We start from the raw sequence: 21,181 nt of genomic DNA on the forward strand, positions 1-21,181 counted from the left end.
CCTCCCATCCCTGCCCCCTCCCATAAGCCTCCTCCCATAGCTGGAGCTTGGTCAATTCAGTGGGGTCCAAATCCCCACTGACCTTCACCCCCACCCCCTGCAGCCAAATAAAGAGCCCCTAGAAGTTTCTTCTCAACCCTGAGGCCCCTTATTTGGAACTCCCCCAAGTCAACAGAGGCTACTGACTTTGAAACACCTGGCCTTTGCCCTCCACCCTTCAACCCAACACAGGCGGGAAGAACTGAGGGGCAGGGAGAGGCAGAGCTGGCAGAGAAGAAAGTGGGGTTAGGTCATGGGAGAAAAGGCAAGATCAGCTGAGGAAAGAAAGAAGGGCAAGATACCACAAAGGTGGGGGAGGTTGGGGAGGCTGCCCAGGGCACTGAGGGGAAAATTGCCCCCATCTCTTGATGACATTTATTAGGGCCTGGGGGGCGGAGAGGGGGCAGAATTGAGTCAGCCACCGCCCCCCATGCCAGAGCAGACAGGGCCTTATTGTCTCTACCAAGATTCCTTCTTTCAAGGAAGAGGAGGCTCATTGTCCAGCCCCTCACCCAGCTCTGGCCTACAAAGGTCGAAAAGGGGCACAACAAATGCCCACCCTGACCCTGCGTCCCCTCGTCTAGCCTGGGGGTGGCTGGTGCATTCCACCCATGAGGCTGGGGCCCAAACCATTAGAGCCCTGGGCTCAGCCCCCCAGTTGCAGGCTGGGACAGGAAGAGAATTGTCCTCAGCAGGAAAGAACCCACAGAGAATCAGGAACCCGCACAGAATGGGCATTGAGAGAGCGGAAACACCAAGGGGGTCCCACCCCAGACCAAGCATCCGGGCACCCAGGCCCCAGGCTCTCCATCCCCACCCTCCTGAGGGAGCCAGGTCCCCCTCACCTAGAAATGAGGCAAGCCACACTGAGTAAATGCAACTTTATTTTCATAAATACAGGGGTAGTAACACACCCATTCCAGGGTAGCTAAAAGAGGGGCTGGAGCCTCAAAGAAACTAGGCTCCCAGAGGGCACCCCAATACTGAACATAGGGACTGGGGGATCCCCAAACCTGAGATGGGCCTCACAGGCCACAGATATTCCCCAACACTGACACTTCAAGAACGAACTGTCCCCATAGTGGAACCTCAGAACCCCACTCTTATAGGTGGTCCTTCCTGAGGGGTTGGGAGGGCTCACAACAGGGGAGTTCAGAGGAAAAGGGAACGTGGGAAAAACAAGCTAAAAATGTCCTGAGTGGCTTGGAAGGAGACCCTGTGGTGGGCAGGGGCTGGGTTCTCCTTGTGTAGAGCCAGAGACAGAGGAGCAGCAGCAACAGGAGCAGCCACAAGTTAATCTTGTTTCCCACTTCCCAGCCTTGGCCTTGGGGGGCATGGGAGAGCGTGGAGCAACCCCCAAAAGGGAGGACACGAGATGGAGGAGACCAGGATGTGTCATTCACAGAGCAGGGGTCCTGGAGCCCTGGTTGGTGGGGGCAGTGTGGGACCAGTGAGGTGGTCACAGGCACACCAAGGCCTGACATCCAAGGCTCCACTCAGTCTCTGGGCGGGGAGTTCCTGAGGGGTCCCTCAGGAGAGCCAAGGTTCAATGCAGGTCTCATAAAGGGTACGGTTGGAGTGCCAGGCCGTGTGGGAGATCCCAGCCATTGGACACCTCACTATGGCCCCCCGGGCAAGCAGAGTCTTCAACCCAAAAGAGTCCCGCAGATAAACCTTCAAGGTGGGTCAACGGGCATGGAAGAAAGACATAGGGAGAGACAAAGTAAGTTCCCACTGGCGTCCCAGAACCCCTCCCCACAGGGTAGACCCTTCAGCTTCCGTGTCAGGGGCAGAGAGAACCACAGTGTGTGCAGAAAGGGAAAGTAATTCCAGGGGACTCACCAGTTGCTTCTCCATCTCCAAGACTGTCTCATTTGCATCATAGAAACCAAAGAAGCTGCAAAGAGATTGGGGCATACGAGGGAGGTTATTAGAGTGGGAGAAAATCAAGGGCGGGTAGGGACCTTCAGGAACTCATGGCCTATTGGGGACACAAGCAGCAAGGGGAATACTCAAAATATTTAACTGGGTATCATGTACCTCACAGGTGGCACTAGGGATAAAGAACCCACCTGCCAATGCAGGAGACATAAGAGATGTGGGTTCAATCCCTAGGTCGGGAAGATCCCTTGGAGGAGGTATGGCAACCCACTCCAGTATTCTTCCCTGGAGAATCCCATGGACAGAGGAGCCTGGAAGGTTATAGTCCATGGGGTCAAAAAGAGTCAGACACGACTAAGCGACTTAGCACACACGTATCATGTACCTCAGGAGGTAATGGATTAAGGATACAGTATCACTTATGCACTGCTGCTGCTGCTGCTAAGTCGCTTCAGTCATGTCCGACTCTGCAACCCCATAGACGGCAGCCCACCAGGCTCCCCCGTCCCTGGGATTCTCCAGGCAAGAACACTGGAGTGGGTTGCCATTTCCTTCTCCAATGCATGAAAGTGAAAAGTGAAAGTGAAGTTGCTCAGTCATGTCCGACTCTTAGCGACCCCATGGACTGCAGCCTACCAGGCTCCTCCGTCCGTGGGATGTTCCAGGCAAGAGTACTGGAATGGGGTGCCATTGCCTTCTCCATCACTTCTGCACAGTTCCCATCAAAAATGCATAACCTGAATCTAATCATGAGGAAATAGCCAACAAACCCAAACTGAGGGCCATTCTATAAGATAGCTGGCTTGTTATGTTTCAAAAAATATCAATGTCAGACTTCCTGGTGGTCCAGTTGTTAAGACTCCACACTCCCAATGCAGGGGGGTTCAGTCCCTGGTGGGGAAGTTCCGCATGCCGGGGCCAAAAAAAAAAAATCAGTGTTGCAGGATTACTCCAAGGAATTATTCCAGATTAAAACTAAAGAGACATGAGAACCAAATGCAACATGGGATCCTGAATTGAATCTTTCACTGGATTTTTTTTTCCTATATGGAAGATTTTAGGAAAATTTGAATAAGGTCTACAGAGAATTGTATCAATGTTAATTTCCTGCTTTTGATAATCGTAGATACATAAAAGAATGTCCTATATTTAGAAAATAGACACTGACATACTGAAGTCTTAAGGGTTCATACATACACATACTCCACATATATATATGGATATACAGAGGGAGAGACAGAGGACACTAATATAAACTTGGTAAAATGTTAACATTTGGGAAATCTAGGTGAAGAATATACAAGATTGCTTTGTACGACTTTGGTAATTTCTTGAGTATGAAATTATTTCCAAAGAAAAAGTTAAAACAAATTTTTTTTAATTAGGAATATTTAACTGTTATGGGCACTGAGTGGACACAGGCCAAGAATAACTGAACAAAGGCTAATAGTACTAAGTCCAATGGGCTATGGGAGCAAAGAGGAGAGGTTACTACTCTAGTTTTAGAGCGTCAACAAAGGCTTCCCAGCGATTAGCCTGAACTAGGAAAAGCTGTCTCAGGCAAATGCAACAACAAGAGCACCACAGAGGTATGGCACAACTGGGTGGGTTGGGGGCCTGGAGGCCACGCTGAAGGACAAGATTTCTTAAGCCATAGGAAAGCAGTAGGGGCACAAAGACCTGGATTGGAACTCCAGCTCTGCCACACACTCCCCACTGTGTGTGGTTGATCATGTTGCTGATTTTCTTTGTCCTATACAAGAATACCTCCTTTGTAGAGAGGAAATAAAACATTGTGGTTAAGTCAGACAGCCTGACTTCACCACTTACTAACTCTATGAATGTAGGCAAATTATTTAATCTCTTTGTACTTAAGTTTCCTTACATGCCACAAGAGGATAATAGTAATTACCCTATAGGGTTGTTGTGAGGATTAAATGAGCTTTATTTGCAAAGTACTTAGAGCTACTACTTATCTTCATAGGGTTGTAGTAGGTGTGAAATGAGATAAAAATAAATCCCACCTTTAACTACTATAAGGCATGTTACTCCTTCATTTATAACCCTCCAATGTGTTCCCATCTCACTCAGAATTAAAAAAAAAAAAATCAAGGGTCATGGTTGCCAGGGGCCTGCGAGTAGCAGGGATAAGGAAGTTACCATTCTTTAAAGAGTTATGGGGTTTCAGTTTGGCAAGAAAAAAGTTCTGGAGATAGATGGTGGTGAGCTTACAAAAGAATTTGAATGAACTTGAAGCCACCAAACTTACCCTTAAAAACGGTAACTTTTGTGTGGCATATATTTTAGAAAAAACAGTGACCTTACTTTGCCCCACAAAGGCTTTCTGTATCTGGCCCCTTCTACCTCTTTCACTTTCACCCCAGCTGACTGCCCTCTAGCCGCATGGACCTCCTTATTCCCAATGCCTGCCCTAGTGACTCTGCAGGTGCTACTCCTCTTCCCTAGAAGAACAAACCTAGACATTCCAAGCATATTACAAAGCAGAGACATCACTTTGCCCACAAAGGTCCATACAGTCAAAGCTATGGTTTTTCCAGTAGTCACGTATGGATGTGAGAGTTGGACCATAAAGAAAGCTGAGTGCCGAATAATTGATGCTTTTGAACTGTGGTGTTGGAGAAGACGCTTGAGAGTCCCTTGGACTGCAAGGAGATCAAACCAGTCAATCCTAAAGGAAATCAACCTTGAATATTCATGGGAAGGACTGATGCTAAAGCTGAAGCTCCAATACTTTGGCCACCTGATGCGAAGAGCCAACTCACTGGAAAAGACCCTGATGCTGGGAAAGATAGAGGGCAAAAGGAAAAGGGGGCAGCAGAGGATGAAACAGATAGCATCACTGACTCAAAGACATGAATTTGAGCAAACTCCGGGAGACAGTGGAGGACAGAGGAGCCTGGCATGCTGCACTCCATGGGGTCGCAAAAAGTCGGATACAACTCAGTCTCAAATGGCAGCTCTTCCAGAAGGACTTCTCTGGCCACTATCTAAAATAGGCCCCAGCCATCCTCTAATCCTTTCCCTGCCTTATTTTATCACTGTCTGATATATATATATATTTACATTTATTATCTGTCTCCCCCACTAGAATGTGAGCTACATAATAGCATAGACTTCTCTTTCATTTACTACTGCATCCCTAGGGTCCAGAACAGTGCCTGGGCACACAGTGCTTGATGAGTATTTGTTGAATGACTAGAAAGTAGATCAGGTGACATTTCAGATCACTCATGATGATCAGAGGCAGACACATAGTGCCATGAAGCCATGGGTTTTCCTGAGGAATAGGATAGAGGGGACAAGGTTGGAGCAATTACCTTTTACTTCCAGGTAAGTAAAAGAGCTGGTAGGAAATGTGATTACATGGCATGGAACTATAGACATGCGTTGTAGCGATTTGTCAATTTCCTGGTTTCACTATTGTGCTGTCATTACATAGGATTTAGGCATTGGGGGAAACTGGGCAAAAGATACACAGGACTTCTCTAAACTATCTTTGCAACATGCTAAGAATCTGTAAATAGTTCAGAGTTCAAAGTTTTCACAAAGCGGGGCTGGTAGGGATGGAAAGGAAGCAGAGTGAGCAAGGCTTAGTGACTGGCTAGATATAAGAGGTTGGGACATGACTCCCAGGTTTTCGTCTTGGGTGACGATGAATGGAGGGTGGGGGGATTAACTGAACAGTGGAAGAAGCAGGCCAGTTTTAGAAATGAGATAAAGATTGGCTGGGATTGGGGTGTCCTTAGCCAACCTTCAGGCCACACAGTCCCTTATTACCTGGACTGCCAGGGAGTAATGACACCATCATCAGGGCCCCCAATCAGCACCAGGCGGCCCAAACGCAGAAAGTTCTTCCGCCAAGCTACAGGGTGGGAATAAGAGAGCCTGAGTTAGTCACAGGGGTCAGGCCAGGTTGGAAAGGGGAATATACAAGGTCAGAGAAGCAGAAAATGGGACCAAGGTAGGAGCCTGGGGTCATTACCAGTGGCATTGGGATGGTCTCTTTCCCCATTGATCAGGGCCAGGAAGCTGCTGGCATTGAGGTACAAGTCATCATGGTGAGGGTCTGGGTACAAACAGCAGTTAGATCGTCAGAGAAGCAGGGAGAAGAGGCAAGACCAGATGCTGGAAGACCAATCAGAAGGCTACAGTAACAGACAAGGCGCACAGTAATATGATAGTAGCAGTAATAACTGCAAACATGATAACAAACACCTTTTTCCAGCACCTGCTGTGAGCCAGATACTGTTCAAAGCACATGACATTCATTATTTAATCCTCATAAACACAATAAAAGGTACATACTATACTTTACAGATGAGGAAAACTGAGTCACAGAAAGGTTGAGCAACTTGCCCAAAGTCATGCAGCAGAACTAGGCTTCAAACCCAAGTAGTCTGGATCCAGCATCCATGATCTTAAAAACTATAACCAGGCATTTGCAAACTATGATTCATTAGTCAAATCCAGTTCACTGTTCTGTAAATAAAATTTTATTGCAACACAGACACATTCATTTACATATGGTATATGGCTGCTTTCACATGACTATGGCAGAATTGAGTGGTTGTGACAGAGACTATATGCCTGCAAAACCAAAAAAAATTTACTGTCTGGCCCTTTAAGGATAAAGTTTGCCAACCCCTGCAGCAAACTGTATTCTCTAAGGCAACAAAGTGAAACACATAAAGCATTTTGAACAGTGCCCGTTCACATAGTAAGTGCTCGATAAATGTAAGTTATCATCATCACTGCTGTTAGTTATGGTAGAGGTGGGAGCAGCAGGCCCCACCCTCCAGGATGCCCTTAGCATGGAGGCCCCAGTTTGGCATGTCCTACTCACCATGCCAGTAGTTGCAGATGGAGAATTCCTGGCCCCACGGGCTGTAGCAGATCCGGTAGAGGTTAGACCTCATGGAGGTGGGGAACAGCCACTTCAAATAGTTTGTGTCTGGCAAAAGAACAGCAGTGCCAAGTGGCCCCGAACTTTGTGCCCTCAAGACTCAGGGCCCCCCTATGGAGCCCACAGTGCCCACTCACCTCCATACTGTCCCATCTGTGGAGAGGAGAGAGAGATGAAAGAATCCACATTGTGTTCATCCATCACAGACAGGAGTGCCCGGCACACCAGGCCCCCTGCAGGCAAAACACCACGTTGGGCAGGACTTAGGGAGAGCCAGGCCAGCAGTCTCCCCAACTCCGCACCCCCGCACACACACCATGTACCTCACGGAAGCTGAGACCCTGAGAAGGCACACGCCCTGTGTCAAAACGCCCCACGTCAAGTAAGTGACAGAGCCAGAATTCGATCTGGGTCTTCCGACGAACCCTAGGGTGCTTTTTCCTGTCCCCCGCCTCCCATCCCTTATGTCCAGGAGCCATGGGTGACGGGAAAGAAAGGGGCAGCAGTGCAGGGAGCGGCCCTCCCACTCAGGACACGCACACAGGTAAGACCCAGGTGCTGAGGGAAGTCAGAAAAGGAAGCAATGCGGTTCAAAAAAGGGAACACTAGGCAGTGTCCCTCAGATAAGGATCAAGCTTCAGATAGGGCTTAGAGGCGGGGAAGCGGGGAGGGTGCCTACCCTGGGAGTAGCAGATGAGGTGCACCCCTTGAAGAGCCTTTGCCATGATGGGGGCCACAGCCTCTCGGAACCCTTGCACCTGTTCCCACAGGGGTCGCAAACTCTCTCTCCCATCGAAGAGATCGAGCACTGTCACCGCAGTCCCAGGGTGTGTCTGTGGGAAGGGGGCGATGCCGCAGCCGGAATGGACTTATAAAGACCCCCCTCCAGGCCGCCCCCGAGCCGGCGCCCACATGCCTATTGTGCCCTCCTAGAAGCAAGGATCTCTCGTCCCCCAACTTTCCCCAGCAGAGCACCAGCTCTGCGAGGAACTGGGCAGGCCCAGCATTCAGTTCCCCATTCTCCCTCCCCAGCCTCTGTAGCCGCCACCAAGGCCCCACAACCGGGGCGTCCCCTGCCAGACCTCATTGATGTATTCCAGCAGGTGGCGGAAGCTGTACGAACTGTCAAAGAGCCCGTGCACCACTATGACCGGCTTGTAGGCAGCCCGATGGGGCGCGGGGGCGGCGGGCAGCAGCAGCAGCAGCAGCAGCAGGAATGGCAACAGGAGCAGGAACTCCGCCGAAGGGAGCCGCCGTTCCGGGAGCCCCAGCATGCTTCCGCCTGAGAAGGGGACGATGAGGACCTGTGAGAGAGATGACAACACCCTCCCTTCGGAACAGACGCCGGCAATCAAGCCTCCCCGACCCGTTCCCACACCAGGTCCTTGTCATAAAACATCCTACTTTTTACTCCAGTCCTCTCCACAAACACACACCCCCACCACGCTGCAGACGCACTGACGCGCAACCAAGCCCCGCCCCCAACGCAACGGGGACTCGGTCCCGAGGCCAGGAGCTTCCTAATGGATCATCCCAGTCATGCAAGACTGAAGATTTGCAAGAAGGACCTCAGAGCAGCAGCGTAGGACCCTGGGGGAGTGCAAACTCCCACCTGGCCTGGATACGCGAGCCCCGCTCCGCCTGCTGTTTACTTCTCCCCAGCTTGGAACCCACGTGGGGGAGGGCAAGGGTGTAAGGAGAACGCGCGCAGGGGAATGACGGACGGGAGAGGGGAGGCTGCTCAGGGTCGCATTTAGCCGTCACGTCCGGGGCTTTCCCTAGCAACCGTGCCAGCGTCCCCCGCAACGCCGGCCGGAGACTGGAGGGGCAATGGAACAATCCATTGCGCCCTAAGAGCGGGGGGGGGGGGGGGGGGGGCGGGGCGGGGGGCGAGGGGCGGGGGAGAGGGAATAGGCGGAGTGATCCATTTAGATCGGCGGGGAGAGGGAGAAGCCGCAGATGTGTCCTGGGAATTGAGAGAAGGCCTCTTCAGGCCCTGCGGCAGCCGCGACCTAAGAGTCCCATTTCCCTGCCTTGATTTGCCCTACTTCCCAATGCAGGCGTCAGGCTCCGCAAGGGAACACGGAGTTCTCTTTCCCCAGGGAGGCGCGCTGGAGGAACAGACCCGGGAATGGCAGTCCTTGGTATTTCGTCCTCCGCCGGCTAGGGGCTGAAGGTAGCCCAGGCGGACCCTGCTCCTAACCCCTTCCCTCCCGCCCGTGCCAGGTCTGAGCCTTACAACTCTTCATCTTGAAGTGCTTGTAGTGCCCTTGTCTCCAGAGACGCGGAGAGTCCTCGAGGCCCCTCGAGGTAAAAGTGCGGCTTGGCCCAGTTTCTTCTGCCCTTCTCTAGAACGGAACCTATCTACGACCCACCCCCCAAGGGGAGGAGAGCCCCTTGGGCAGCGCTGACTCACGCTCCGCCTAGTTTCTGACAAGTCTCATTACCTGAGCGACCCCACACCCCCGCCCTGATCCTGGAGCTCCTTGTGGGCGGCTCCTTACTCAGACCTTCCCACCGGGGCTGGACTTCTAACTCCAGGCGTCTCCCACCTCTCTCTCTATGATCCCTATCGGTACCCAGGTGCCCGTGTTAGGGCTTTTACTGAACATTTAAAGACGTTTGCCTTGATTTAAAAAAAAAAAAAAAATTGCAGCTCATCAGAATTCCTCTATGTTCACCAGGCCTTTGACAGTCTTAAGTCTCTCCCAATAAAACCAACTTGCGCCCCGAATTGTGTACAGGATGGTGTGGCGGAAGGGGGTTAGGGGCTCACGCGAACACCTCAGAAGCCAGAATGAGAGGTGTGGGGCCGTGATCTCGATCTCTGGAGCCTGGGACTGGCCCTGACGCGCGCCGCTGTTACAGCTCGGTAGTCTCCGCCTGAAGTCGGATGGGGAAGGATACAGCGTTGGAGAGCGACTGCCTCAAGAAGGGGCTGGGAAGCACTGGTCTAAAGGGGGAGGGTGGTATCTCGGCTCTGCTTTTGCAAATGGCCCGATTCTGGTTAAATCTCGGCTGACTACTGATTTTCACCTCCCCTCCCCATGTACAAACTCCCAAGATGCAATAAGCAAAATAAAAAGACTGCAATTACCGCCAGGCCCCCGGGTCGACTCAGGCGATGGCGCTGCGTCTTGGCGGGGGTGGTGGGTGGGTGGGATTTCAGGAATGGATCTGAACACTGCGGGCCCTGGAAACTCTTTAAGAAGCCTAGTAAGCAAAGCGGGGGAAGGGGGACCAAGCAGGTACTGCCAAACTGAGCTGCCGGCAATGAGCAGTTGATTCGTCCTCTCCTCCCAACGTGCTACAGCTCCTACATACTGAAGGTAAGAGGTAACTAAGTATCCCCCAAGCTTCCTCTTCGTCCTACTCCTGCCCCCCAACACACCACAAGCCCTACTACCTCCCAACGACTATAGACTGGGGCCTCTCACTTTACCTCCGGATTCCTCCCAAGCCAGAGCGGCAGGTCAAGATCATAACCCTGGGAACTTTTGTTGTTGTTTTTATGGTTCTCTCTCACACAGGCATCTCTGGTACAGATAGGGAAACTAGAGCCAAGGATTTGAGAGAAGATCCCCAGATCTTACAGGGACTCTGAGGGAGGCTGAGTTGGGGGGAGGGCGGGGGGGAGGCCTGACTGGGGTGAAAAAGATTCAGAGGGAACCGGGGTACTGAATCCACTGAGCACCTGCTCGCTTCCTCCTACAGTATAATCACTACAGCCAGTCTTGAAGGGGAAGACTCCAGAGGGTTCTTTCTCCCTCCTTCCTTCCCTTAGTACCACCCGCCTTGCCTGGTCTTGCTTGCCTCCCAGTTTCCATGACAACTCCAAAGGAACCCAAACTGGGGGCTTGAATGCCGGGGTTAGAGGAGGCGAGACATAGTCCAAAAGCGGAGAGAGACCAAGTGGGGGTATCTCTGAAGGGTTCCCCCTCCCTCGCCTCGGTCCCTTTAAGCTCCCCCCTCTCAGCTTTCCCTCCGCCCCCCGCCGCCACAGTCTTCATCTCTCCATCTCTGCGCTGCTGCCGGCTGCGCAATCTGCGCACCCAGACTCCGGTGCTAGCCAGGGACCCCGACTCCGGACTCCGGCTGCACGGATCTTGTCCCAGGGAGAGCGCAAGCATGTCATCCGAAAAGTCAGGTAGAAAACAACAACAAAACCCCTCGCCCTCTCCACTGCCTCCTGACTACCCCCCCTCCCTTACCCCTCCCTAGCGGGTGGTTCTGTTTCATTCCCCTTCTATCCAGCTCTCCATATCCCTCCCCCCAAGCCCCCTTCTCTTTCTATATCCTTCCCTTTTCTTCCTTTCCTCTGGCCAGTCTCAGGCTCGGTCCCTTGCCAACAACACTGGGGGGGAGGGGGGCAGGTTAAGAGGGTGAGGGAAGTACAAGACTGGCTTAGCATCAGCCAGGTACTGCACGGATAGCATCATTGGGAGTGACAGATGGACAGATAACGCTGGCCCGCATGGAGACATCCAGCGGGGTAATATGGAGAGATGATCAGATGGGGATTGCCAGGGGAGTAAAATCCAGAGGACCCTTCTTAATCTGCCCTAAAAGAGGTTCGGAGATTCCAAGAGAGACTAGGGGACCCCCTCCCCACTAAAGGAATGGCAGAGTGGAACATGTTATCCTACATGTGTTTATACAACTGTTGGACTGAGCACATGTTCACACAAGTGTTGCATGTCTATACATGTGCACACGCAGGACTAGCTCAGATAGGCAAACCCCAAAGCAGCCATAAGCCAAGAGGGTTAGGAGTTTGGGTCTGCAGGTTAAAGCTGTGTGCCCACTGCTGAAGCAGGGAGAGGAGCAGAGAAGAGAGTTATGACCTCAAAACTAGATTAAAGTGGGGGCGGGGGGAAAGGGCTGTTGGCCTAGATACCACCCCTCTCCTCCCCCAAGAATGAGAGACGGCTTCTCACTCATCTCCTCTCTGTCTCTCCCATTATCTTTCTCCGTCCCTGACCCTCTGTGTCTCCCCCTCTCCCTCATCTCATCTATCTTATCTCTCCCCATACTGGCTCCTCTGCTTACCGCCCCCAGGTCTCCCTGACTCAGTCCCTCACACCTCTCCACCACCCTACAATGCCCCTCAGCCCCCCGCCGAACCTCCTGCCCCGCCCCCACAGACAGCCCCTTCCTCGCACCATCACCACCACCACCACTACCACCAGTCCGGCACTGCCACCCTCCCGCGCTTAGGGGCAGGGGGCCTGGCTTCTGGGGCCGCCGCTCAGCGCGGTCCCTCGTCCTCCGCTACCTTGCCAAGGCCCCCACACCATGCCCCTCCTGGCCCGGCCGCTGGGGCGCCCCCACCCGGCTGCGCTACCTTGCCCCGCATGCCACCCGACCCTTACCTGCAGGAGACTCGCTTCGAGGGCCCACTGCCCCCACCGCCGCCCGCCGCCGCCGCCCCGCCCCCGCCGGCGACCTCTCATACTGCCCAGGCCCCGGGCTTCGTGGTGCCCACGCACACGGGAGCGGTAGGCACGCTGCCGCTGGGTGGCTACGTAGCCCCGGGTTACCCTTTACAGCTGCAGCCTTGCACTGCCTACGTGCCGGTCTACCCGGTGGGCACGGTGAGTACAGGGCGGACAGGGGACTGGAAGGAGGGGGCTGGGAGAAGGATGGAACAGGACATGGAATTGGAGGCACAGTGGGGACTGGTGGGAAAGAGGAACAGAACCAGGGGACCAGGAGGCGATCTGGGGCCAAGGGAGAGGAGAGACTAGAGAAAGATCTGGGAATGGGGTGGGTGGTCTGTTGGAGTCAAAGATCAAGATCTGGCAGGAGAAACAGCCTTGAAGTCCAGAGGAGGTTTAAAAGAGGAAAGCAACCTTCTTTCTCTGCTAGACGTGGAAAGCTGGTGGGCTCAAAGAGGGTTTAAGAATGATAGACGTCCCCTCCCTACAACCTTCTTTCCTTTCACAGCCCTATGCAGGCGCGACCCCGGGGGGAACAGGAGTAACCTCCACGCTCCCCCCGCCACCCCAGGGCCCAGGGCTGGCCCTGCTGGAGCCAAGGCGCCCGCCCCACGACTACATGCCCATCGCGGTGCTGACCACCATCTGCTGCTTCTGGCCTACAGGCATCATTGCCATCTTCAAGGCAGTGCAGGTGTGTGGGGGGTGAGGGGAGGGGAGGGGACGGAGGCGGAGTATGGAGAGGAGGACTCAAGAGGTTCTTATTCCCAGGGAGTGCTGGACGTTTGAGGGAGCATCTTAGAGGGAGGCTGAGGCGTGCGGCCGAGGTAGCGGCTCTCTGATCTTCTTTCCCTCCCTGTCCCCCGCAGGTGCGCACGGCCTTGGCCCGCGGAGACATGGTGTCAGCTGAAATCGCTTCACGCGAGGCCCGGAACTTCTCCTTTATTTCCCTGGCGGTGGGCATTGCAGCCATGGTGCTCTGTACCATCCTAACCGTAGTCATCATCATTGCAGCGCAGCACCACGAGAACTATTGGGATCCGTAAGGACAACCACGGCCCGGCCCCACCCTGCGCCCCTCGACGTCCCAAGCACGTTTTGCCGTCAAGCCGGGGATCCACAGTGGGCGCCCCGCACACCCGCTTCTGGGGCTACTGGACTTGGTTACATCCTAAACTAGGCCTCCACGGAAACTCTCGCCTTGCGAGCACGCTCGGAATCCAGTTCCTCAGGAACCTCGCCAAAACCCACACTAATAGGGACGCCACTTCCCGGCCGGGCCCTCAGTCGCTCCAGGCCCCCACCCCCTCTAAATACAGCACCCCCAGCCGAACTCTCTCGGTCAAGGCTCCCCAGACTGAAAACTGGTCCCTAAAGCCCCGCCTCCTCCATAGGTTCCGCCCCGGCTCTGATAAAACCCCGCCTCCAGGTCGGCAGGCTCCGCCTTCTTTTCTTCCCTGCGGGGTGATTCAGTCCGGTGATTGGGTTTGTGGCGCCAGGCCTTGCCCGGATAGTTGTCAGTATACTTGTCACTCCACACCTTCTCCCGGCGTGAGAGCCGAGCCCCAGGTTAGCCAGAACCCTCACCCTCACTTCCACTTCTGTCTCTACTCCACTCCATCCCCGTCTATTTTCATGTTAATCCCAGGACCTCTATAACTTTTGGGTTTTGGCGGGATGGGGGGCGGTGAGGGGGGTTTGGAATGAGATTTAGGAGGTTACCGGTTTCGGAACCTTCTCCCTGGAAGAAGATTAAGTCCCCGTTCTCTGTAAATACTCCCTTCCTCCTACCCCAACTGGGCAAGCGAGCAGAAAGAACCGAGGGTACAAATCTTCCACTATCTGGAAGGAGCCAGCCCAATCCCTGTTCCTCATTAGTCCTCACCTTGTTCTGATCTGTGTGTGAGTGTGTGTGTGAACTTCTGAAAGACAATATTAAATAGATTAAGTGGATTTATCACCCGCAATCCCGAAGACTAGCAAAGACCCGGCTCCTTTGGTTTCGCCTTTCACTTATCTCCCCTTCTGGGGACGTGGGGGAGGAGCGGACAAAAACTTACAGAGACAATAGTGAATGGACACAGATTCCCGCACACCAGAGAGACAAACACAAAGATGGGAAAGAGAGGCTTCCCTGGGGATCCTACTGGCGAAGACCTGGGGATCCATTCTTCTTAGACATTTCTTTACCCAGCACACCTTTTCCATTCCCTACCAGACTCGACCTAAGACTTTGGAGGAAGATTTACGAGCAGATCCAGGAATCTATCCCCAGAATTCCAGGAAGGCAGGAGGAAAGTAGGCAGGGTATTCTGAAAAAGTTGGCCCAGGATAGGATGGCATGGGGCAGGGAAACATGCCCAGCTGCCCACAGCTGTTCCTGCTCACAGGCTGGAGGGTGGCAGACAACTCCGGGTCGAGCCCTACTTGTGCTGTACCAGTGTAGGTAGGCAAGGCAAAGGGAGCACGGAGCTGCGGGGGTCGGGCTGCTGTGACAAAAATACCGTCACTGGGTGGCTTATAAAGAACAGAACTTTCCTGGAAGTCTAAGATTAGGTGCCAGGACGGTCAGGTATAGGCCCTCTTCTGAGTTGTAGATCTCTAAATGTACACCGATCCCTGTCTCCTCTCTAACTGTATCCTCTCTTGGCAGAAAGGGCTAGGGAGCTCTGTGAGATTTATTTCCTTATGTATTTATTTGGCCACGGGACTTGTGGGATCGTATTTCACCCCTGTTCAGCCATCGAACCACACCCCTTGCCTTGGAAGCACAGAGCCTTAACCACTGGATCACCAGGGAAGTCCTTGTAGGGTCCCTTTTACAAGGGTACTAATCCCATTCATGAGGGTGCTACTCTCAGGACCTAAGTGCATTCCAAAGGCCTCACCTCCTAATACCATTGTATTGCACATTAGAATTTCAACATATGTATTGGTGCAGGGATCACAAATATTCTGACTAAAGCAGAATGCCAGGGAGAAAGTCAGTAGCCTCACACGTCTACCTGGGCTAGTTACCCTCAACCAGGAGACCTCTTGGGGAGGGAGAGGTGGCACAAGCAGTGGACTTGGTGTCTTCAGCTGTGCACCTGCAGGACAGGGTCCTATCCTGAATTCCATGCAGGATGCTGGTGAGACATCATCTCCGACAGCAGGTGTAAACCCTGAAACTCATGAAGTTTATAATCTAAAACGGAAGCCATGCACTGTGATAGGAGACATGGGAAGAGGATGGGATCATGGGTTTTCCTTTGGATGGTTCAGGTTTGCTGTGCTTTCCTTACCCGACTTCATGAAAAAAGAACTTACATTTGCAGTTCGCACTTCCTCACTACCTACTCACCACCTCCAACCCCACCGTCCCCTCTCCCACCTCCGTTCAATAGGGCGTACTGTTGTCAGAAATGTCTTTCCTTCATACCCACTGCTTCTTAACCCTTTGGAATATGCGTCCAATCCAAACTTTACTGAAACTGTTTTTTTCAAATAGTATTCAATGACCCAAAGTTACCAGGAGCCAGAACCCATGGTATTTTCATAGTACACTGCCTCTCTGAACCCTTCCATGTTTGTCCCTTCATCCTGGATTCCCCACTTTCCCAGGTTCAGGGACATATTACCTCCTTCCCCTCTGCTGCTGCTGCTGCTAAGTTGCTTCAGTCGTGTCTGACTCTGTGCACACACAAACCTCACTTTATCCTTCTTCCTCTCTCCCCGCCTGTTTTTTGTTTTTTCTTTTTTTTCTTTTTTTACCTTCTGTGCCTTAAGCAACTATATATGGACTTTTTTTTTTTTTCCTTCTCTGAGAATTTCCCTTGAAAAATCTCATCCACTCCAAACTCAGACCTCATTTGTAACCAAATGCTCCTTTGCTACAGACTGAATGTTTGTGTTTCCTTAAAATTCATCTGTTGAACCCTAATCCCCAGTGTGATAGTGTGGCATTTGGGAGATGATTAGGTTTTGAGGGTAGGCCCTAATGGATGGGATTAATGCTCTTATAAAAGAGACCCCAGAGGAACTTCCGTGGTGGTCGGGTGGTTAAGTCGCCACACTTCCAAGGCAGGGGTCATGAGTTTGATCCCTGCCTGGGAACTAAGACCCCACATGCCCCGTGGCATGGTCAAAAGATTTTTTTTTAATTGTTTTAATTAATAAAAGATCCCCAGAGAGTTCCCTTACCATTCCACCATGTGAGGACATAGCTAGAAGGTATTCTGTGAACCAAAAGAAGCTCTCACTAGACACTGAATCTGCCAACACCTTGATCTTGGAATTTCCAGCCTTCAGGACTTGAGAAATTGACTTCTGCTGTTTATAAGATAGCCAGTTTATGGTATTCTGTTAACAGTCCAAATTGAGTAGAACATTCTCCAAACTCTGTATTTATAAGCATTCCTCTGGTGTCTGTGGAACATGTGGACAATGCTAGGTGTGAAAGTCTCTCAGTCTGACTCTTTGCGACCTGGAATTCTCCAGGCAACAATACTGGAGTGGGTTGCCATTTCCTTCTCCAGGGGAGCTTCCCAACCCAGGGGTTGAACCTAGGTCTCCCGCATTACAGGAGGATTCTTTACAGTCTGAGCTACCAGGGAAGCAATGCGGCCTGTCCTCTAAAGTCAGCTGGTTCAAAACCAAATAGATAAAATGCCACTGAAAACCAGCTCCCCTCCCTCTGTAGACAGCACCAATTCCCCAGTGCCCTTCCTTATTTGAAAACTTGATGCCTCTTCCACCTCCTTCCTGCCTTTACTTGTGGTGAGCTGTTAAGCCCAGTCAATTCTGCCATCATGATGTCTTTTGAATCTGTAACTTTTCCCCACTTCTTGCTGGGAAATGACCTCATCTAGGATTATTACAACAGTTTCCCTAATAGGTTTCCCTCTTTCCCACCCCTTCCTACTCCAGGTCTCCCTTAACACTGCTGTCGGGTTACCCTCCCTAAACATGCTTTTATAAACTCTTAACATGCTACTCAAAAGCCCTTCAAGATTCCCTATTGCTTACTCAACTGTTCACAAAGTTTTAATCTGGCCTTTGACCTCTCCCATAATTTGACATCATCCAGCTTTCTGTGGAACCAAACTGTATTATTCATGCCCACCTCCAGATCTTTATTTACCGAGCTGTCCTCAAATCTAAGAGCTCTTTCTCTAATATTTGCCTGTTGCAAACCAAATTGTTTGCTGCTTGCCATGTGTTTCAGACCACATCTAAGCTTATGCTCATGATATTTTCCCTCCTTTCACATCGGCTTCTCCACTTGGCCAAAATATACCAATCCTTCAAAGCTCAGATCAATCTCCTTCACTGAAGCAAGAAGGAATCTCTCGGCACTTCCCTGATGGTCCAGTGGTTAAGAATCCACTTGCCAATGCAGGGGACACCGGTTCAACCCCCGGTCTGGGAAGATTCCATATGCCACAGAACAACTGAAGCCCATGCACCATGACTGCTGAGCCTGCGTGCTACAACTACTGCAGCCACTGTGCCTAGAGCCTGTGTTCAGCAACGAGAAGCCACCTCAATGAGAAGCCTGCGCACCTCAATGAAGGGTAGCCCTGCTCACTGCAACTAGAGAAATTCCTCAAGCAGCAACAAAGACCCAGCCCAACCAAAAATAAATAAAATTTTAAAAACTGGGTATAAGTTGCCTTTTAAAAAATAAATAAAGCAGTGGGTTTCTAAACACAGCTCCAGGCATTCCTTGGAGTCAGGATTCTTGCCTCTGGCAATACATTATAGTCATCTGGGGAGCATTTAAAAAGCCCAAAGCCCAGGTCACATTCTAAACCAATTAAATCACCATCTCTTGGGACTCAGGCATCAATATTTTTAAAGACATCCCCAGGTGATTCCAAATCCAACTCTGTCTGCACCATACCTGCACCTAAGTGCTGAATATGTCTGGGGAAAAATGCACAGTCATACCAGCTAGTCTTACTTCCTTTGAGCGCTCAGGGTGGCCTGCAAGCCTGCATTTTCCCACATTCCGCAAATCTGAGATCACAGTTTCACAAGATGAAGACCTTCTTTCCTATCTCAGTGAGAAAATAGAAACTCTCAAAAGAGAACCTCCTCTGGTCCCAGCTCCAAATCTACCAGGCCACGTGCATCTCTGTTGAATTCAGTGCCTTCCCCTTGTTACTGCAGAGAAGCTGACCTGTTCCCCAGTCCCCACCCTATGTGGGCACTGGGATCCCACCCTTCTCACCTACACAGAAATGGAACTCTTGAAATGATCCCTATCCCTCTCACATAATCAGTTTTCCCCTCATTACTGAAACATTCCATCACCATACAAACATGCTATAATAATATAGCTCATCTTTGAGAAGAAGGGGGAAATAAATTCTTTTGCTACTAACCTATGTAGTAAAAACACAAAATTCAGAATAGTGGTTAGCCCATGAGAAGAGGAGAATTCTTTTTTTTTTTTAATTTTTTAAATTGAAATGTAGTTGATTTACAATGTTGTGTTAATTTCTGCTGTGCTGCAAAGTGATTTAGTTACACGTATATGTATGCTTAGTTGCTCAGTCATGTCTGACTCTTTGCAACCCCATGGACTAGGACCTGCCAGACTCCTCTGTCCATGGGGATTCTCCAGGCAAGAATATTGGCAGGGGTTGTCATGTCCTCCTCCCGATCCAGAGATCAAACTCAGGTCTCCCCCATTGTAGGTGGATTCTTTACCATCTGAGCTACCAGGGAAGCCCTACACACACACACACACACACACACACACACACACACACACATCATTCTTAATATTCTTTTCCATTATGGTTTGTCATAGAATATTGAATATAGTTCCCTATGCTATACAGTAGATCTTCACGACCCAGATAATCACGATGGTGTGATCACTGACCTAGAGCCAGACATCCTGGAATGTGAAGTCAAGTGGGCCTTAGAAAGCATCACTACAAACAAAGCTAGTGGAGGTGATAGAATTCCAGTTGAGCTATTTCAAATCCTGAAAGATGATGCTGTGAAAGTGCTGCACTCAATATGCCAGCAAATTTGGAAAACTCAGCAGTAGCCACAGGACTGGAAAAGGTCAGTTTTCATTCCAATCCCAAAGAAAGGCAATGTCAAAGAATGCTCAAACTACAGCACGATTGCACTCATCTCACACACTAGTAAAATAATGCTTAAAATTCTCCAAGCCAGGCTTCAGCAATATGTGAACCATGAACTTCCTGATGTTCAAGCTGGTTTTAGAAAAGGCAGAGGAACCAGAGATCAAATTGCCAACATCCACTGGATCATGGAAAAAGCAAGAGAGTTCCAGAAAAACATCTATTTCTGCTTTATTGACTATGCCAAAGCCTTTGACTGTGTGGATCACAATAAACTGTGGAAAATTCTGAAAGAGATGGGAATTCCAGACCACCTGACCTGCCTCTTGAGAAATCTGTATGCAGGTCAGGAAGCAACAGTTAGAACTGGACATGGAACAACAGACTTGTTCCAAATAGGAAAAGGAGTATGTCAAGGCTGTATATTGTCACCCTGTTTATTTAACTTATATGCAGAGTACATCATGAGAAACGCTGGACTGGAAGAAACACAAACTGGAATCAAGGTTGCTGGGAGAAATATCAATAACCTCAAATATGCAGATGACACTACCCTTATGGCAGAAAGTGAAGAGGAACTAAAAAGCCTCTTGATGAAAGTGAAAGAGGAGAGTGAAAAAGTTGGCTTAAAGCTCAACATTCAGAAAACGAAGATCATGGCATCTGGTCCCATCACTTCATGGGAAATAGATGGGGAAACAGTGGAAACAGTGTCAGACTTTATTTTTCTGGGCTCCAAAATCACTGCAGATGGTGACTGCAGCCATGAAATTAAAAGACGCTTACTCCTTGGAAGGAAAGTTATGACCATATTCATATAGCATATTCAAAAGCAGAGATATTACTTTGCCAACAAAGGTTCATCCAGTCAAGGCTATGGTTTTTCCTGTGGTCATGTATGGATGTGAGAGTTGGACTGTGAAGAAGGCTGAGTGCCGAAGAATTGTTGCTTTTGAACTGTGGTGTTGGAGAAGACTTCTGAAAGTCCCTTGGACTGCAAGGAGATCCAACCAGTCCATTCTGAAGGAAATCAGCCCTGGGATTTCTTTGGAAGGAATGATGCTAAAGCTGAAACTCCAGTACTTTGGCCACCTCATGCGAAGAGTTGACTCATTGGAAAAGACTCTGATGCTGGGAGGGATTGGGGGCAGGAGGAGAAGGGGACGACAGAGGATGAGATGGCTGGATGGCATCACTGACTCGATGGACATGAGTCTGGGTGAACTCCGGGAGTTGGTGATGGACAGGGAGGCCTGGCGTGCTGCGGTTCATGGGGTCACAAAGAGTCAGACACAACTGAGCGACTGATCTGATCTGATCTGATCTGATGCTATACAGTAGGATCTTGTTTATCTATTCTATATATAATAGTTTGCACCTGCTAATCCCAAATTCCCACTCCATCCCTCTCCCATCCACCCATCCCAGCCAGGAGAATTCTAATTGGAGAGAGATACATAGGGAGCTTCAACAATAGCCAGATTTAGTCCTTAAGCTGAAAGATGTTTAATTACTTTAGAATATATATGTGCCATGGTTGAGAAAGTCTGCTCTAGAACCATTAGCAACATTTGACACAGTTGATCACTTCCTCCTTGAAGTGTTTTCTTCACTTTGAATACTCTTTCTGGATCCAATTTAAGAAAGTATACACTAGTTCCTTATTTGCTACTTCTCAGTCTTCATTGACTCTTCAAACTTCTAAATAATAGAAGGCTCAGGCCTCTGTCCTTGGCCCTGTCCTCTACCTTAATCCAAGCTCCTGTGCTGCTGTTGTTTCTTGGCTAGCCCTTTAATTGGACTTTTTGCTTTTA

At 50.6% G+C, this 21,181-nt stretch overlaps 2 protein-coding genes across 5 annotated transcripts; one reads left to right on the forward strand and one right to left on the reverse strand.

The window, feature by feature from the left end:
* Positions 1 to 905: 905 nt before the first annotated feature.
* PPT2 (palmitoyl-protein thioesterase 2) lies at positions 906 to 9,262 on the reverse strand. Of its 3 annotated transcripts, none has more exons than XM_027525206.1 (9): positions 9,084 to 9,262; positions 7,927 to 8,126; positions 7,524 to 7,677; positions 6,982 to 7,077; positions 6,785 to 6,892; positions 5,924 to 6,007; positions 5,719 to 5,803; positions 1,882 to 1,936; positions 906 to 1,713 (listed from the first exon to the last, which is right to left on the reverse strand). In XM_027525206.1, exons 1-9 carry the CDS (start codon positions 9,091 to 9,093, stop codon positions 1,570 to 1,572), a joined length of 936 nt encoding a protein of 311 aa, XP_027381007.1. In that variant the 5' UTR covers positions 9,094 to 9,262; the 3' UTR covers positions 906 to 1,569. The 3 variants fall into 3 exon arrangements, with proteins under 3 accessions (XP_027381007.1, XP_027381008.1, XP_027381009.1); XM_027525207.1 differs by lacking the exon at positions 9,084 to 9,262 and adding an exon at positions 8,457 to 8,705; XM_027525208.1 differs by lacking the exon at positions 9,084 to 9,262 and adding an exon at positions 8,249 to 8,314.
* Positions 9,263 to 10,004: 742 nt separating this feature from the next.
* On the forward strand, positions 10,005 to 14,261 carry PRRT1 (proline rich transmembrane protein 1). 2 transcript variants are annotated; one of them, XM_027525205.1, is made up of 5 exons: positions 10,005 to 10,173; positions 10,848 to 10,991; positions 11,903 to 12,438; positions 12,791 to 12,976; positions 13,152 to 14,261. In XM_027525205.1, exons 2-5 carry the CDS (start codon positions 10,973 to 10,975, stop codon positions 13,326 to 13,328), a joined length of 918 nt encoding a protein of 305 aa, XP_027381006.1. In that variant the 5' UTR covers positions 10,005 to 10,173; positions 10,848 to 10,972; the 3' UTR covers positions 13,329 to 14,261. The 2 variants fall into 2 exon arrangements, with proteins under 2 accessions (XP_027381006.1, XP_027381005.1); XM_027525204.1 differs by lacking the exon at positions 10,005 to 10,173 and having other exon boundaries at positions 10,675 to 10,991.
* Positions 14,262 to 21,181: the final 6,920 nt, after the last annotated feature.

This window comes from Bos indicus x Bos taurus, chromosome 23 (genome assembly GCF_003369695.1).
Source record: "Bos indicus x Bos taurus breed Angus x Brahman F1 hybrid chromosome 23, Bos_hybrid_MaternalHap_v2.0, whole genome shotgun sequence".
Classification (NCBI taxonomy): Eukaryota; Metazoa; Chordata; class Mammalia; order Artiodactyla; family Bovidae; genus Bos; species Bos indicus x Bos taurus.

What these genes read in the sequence shown, in the direction of transcription:
- PPT2 (XM_027525206.1), bottom strand. An exon ending in ATTACTCCCTGGCAGTCCAG is followed by an intron (nt 1,937 to 5,718) that starts GTAATAAGGGAC and finishes ATCTCTTTGCAG; the next exon opens with CTTCTTTGGTTTCTATGATG. An exon ending in TGGAGATGGAGAAGCAACTG is followed by an intron (nt 1,714 to 1,881) that starts GTGAGTCCCCTG and finishes CCCACCTTGAAG; the next exon opens with GTTTATCTGCGGGACTCTTT.
- PRRT1 (XM_027525204.1), top strand. Translation starts at nt 10,706, where the DNA reads ATGCCGGGGTTAGAGGAGGCGAGACATAGTCCAAAAGCGGAGAGAGAC. An exon ending in CATGTCATCCGAAAAGTCAG is followed by an intron (nt 10,992 to 11,902) that starts GTAGAAAACAAC and finishes TACCGCCCCCAG; the next exon opens with GTCTCCCTGACTCAGTCCCT. An exon ending in CGGTCTACCCGGTGGGCACG is followed by an intron (nt 12,439 to 12,790) that starts GTGAGTACAGGG and finishes TTCCTTTCACAG; the next exon opens with CCCTATGCAGGCGCGACCCC.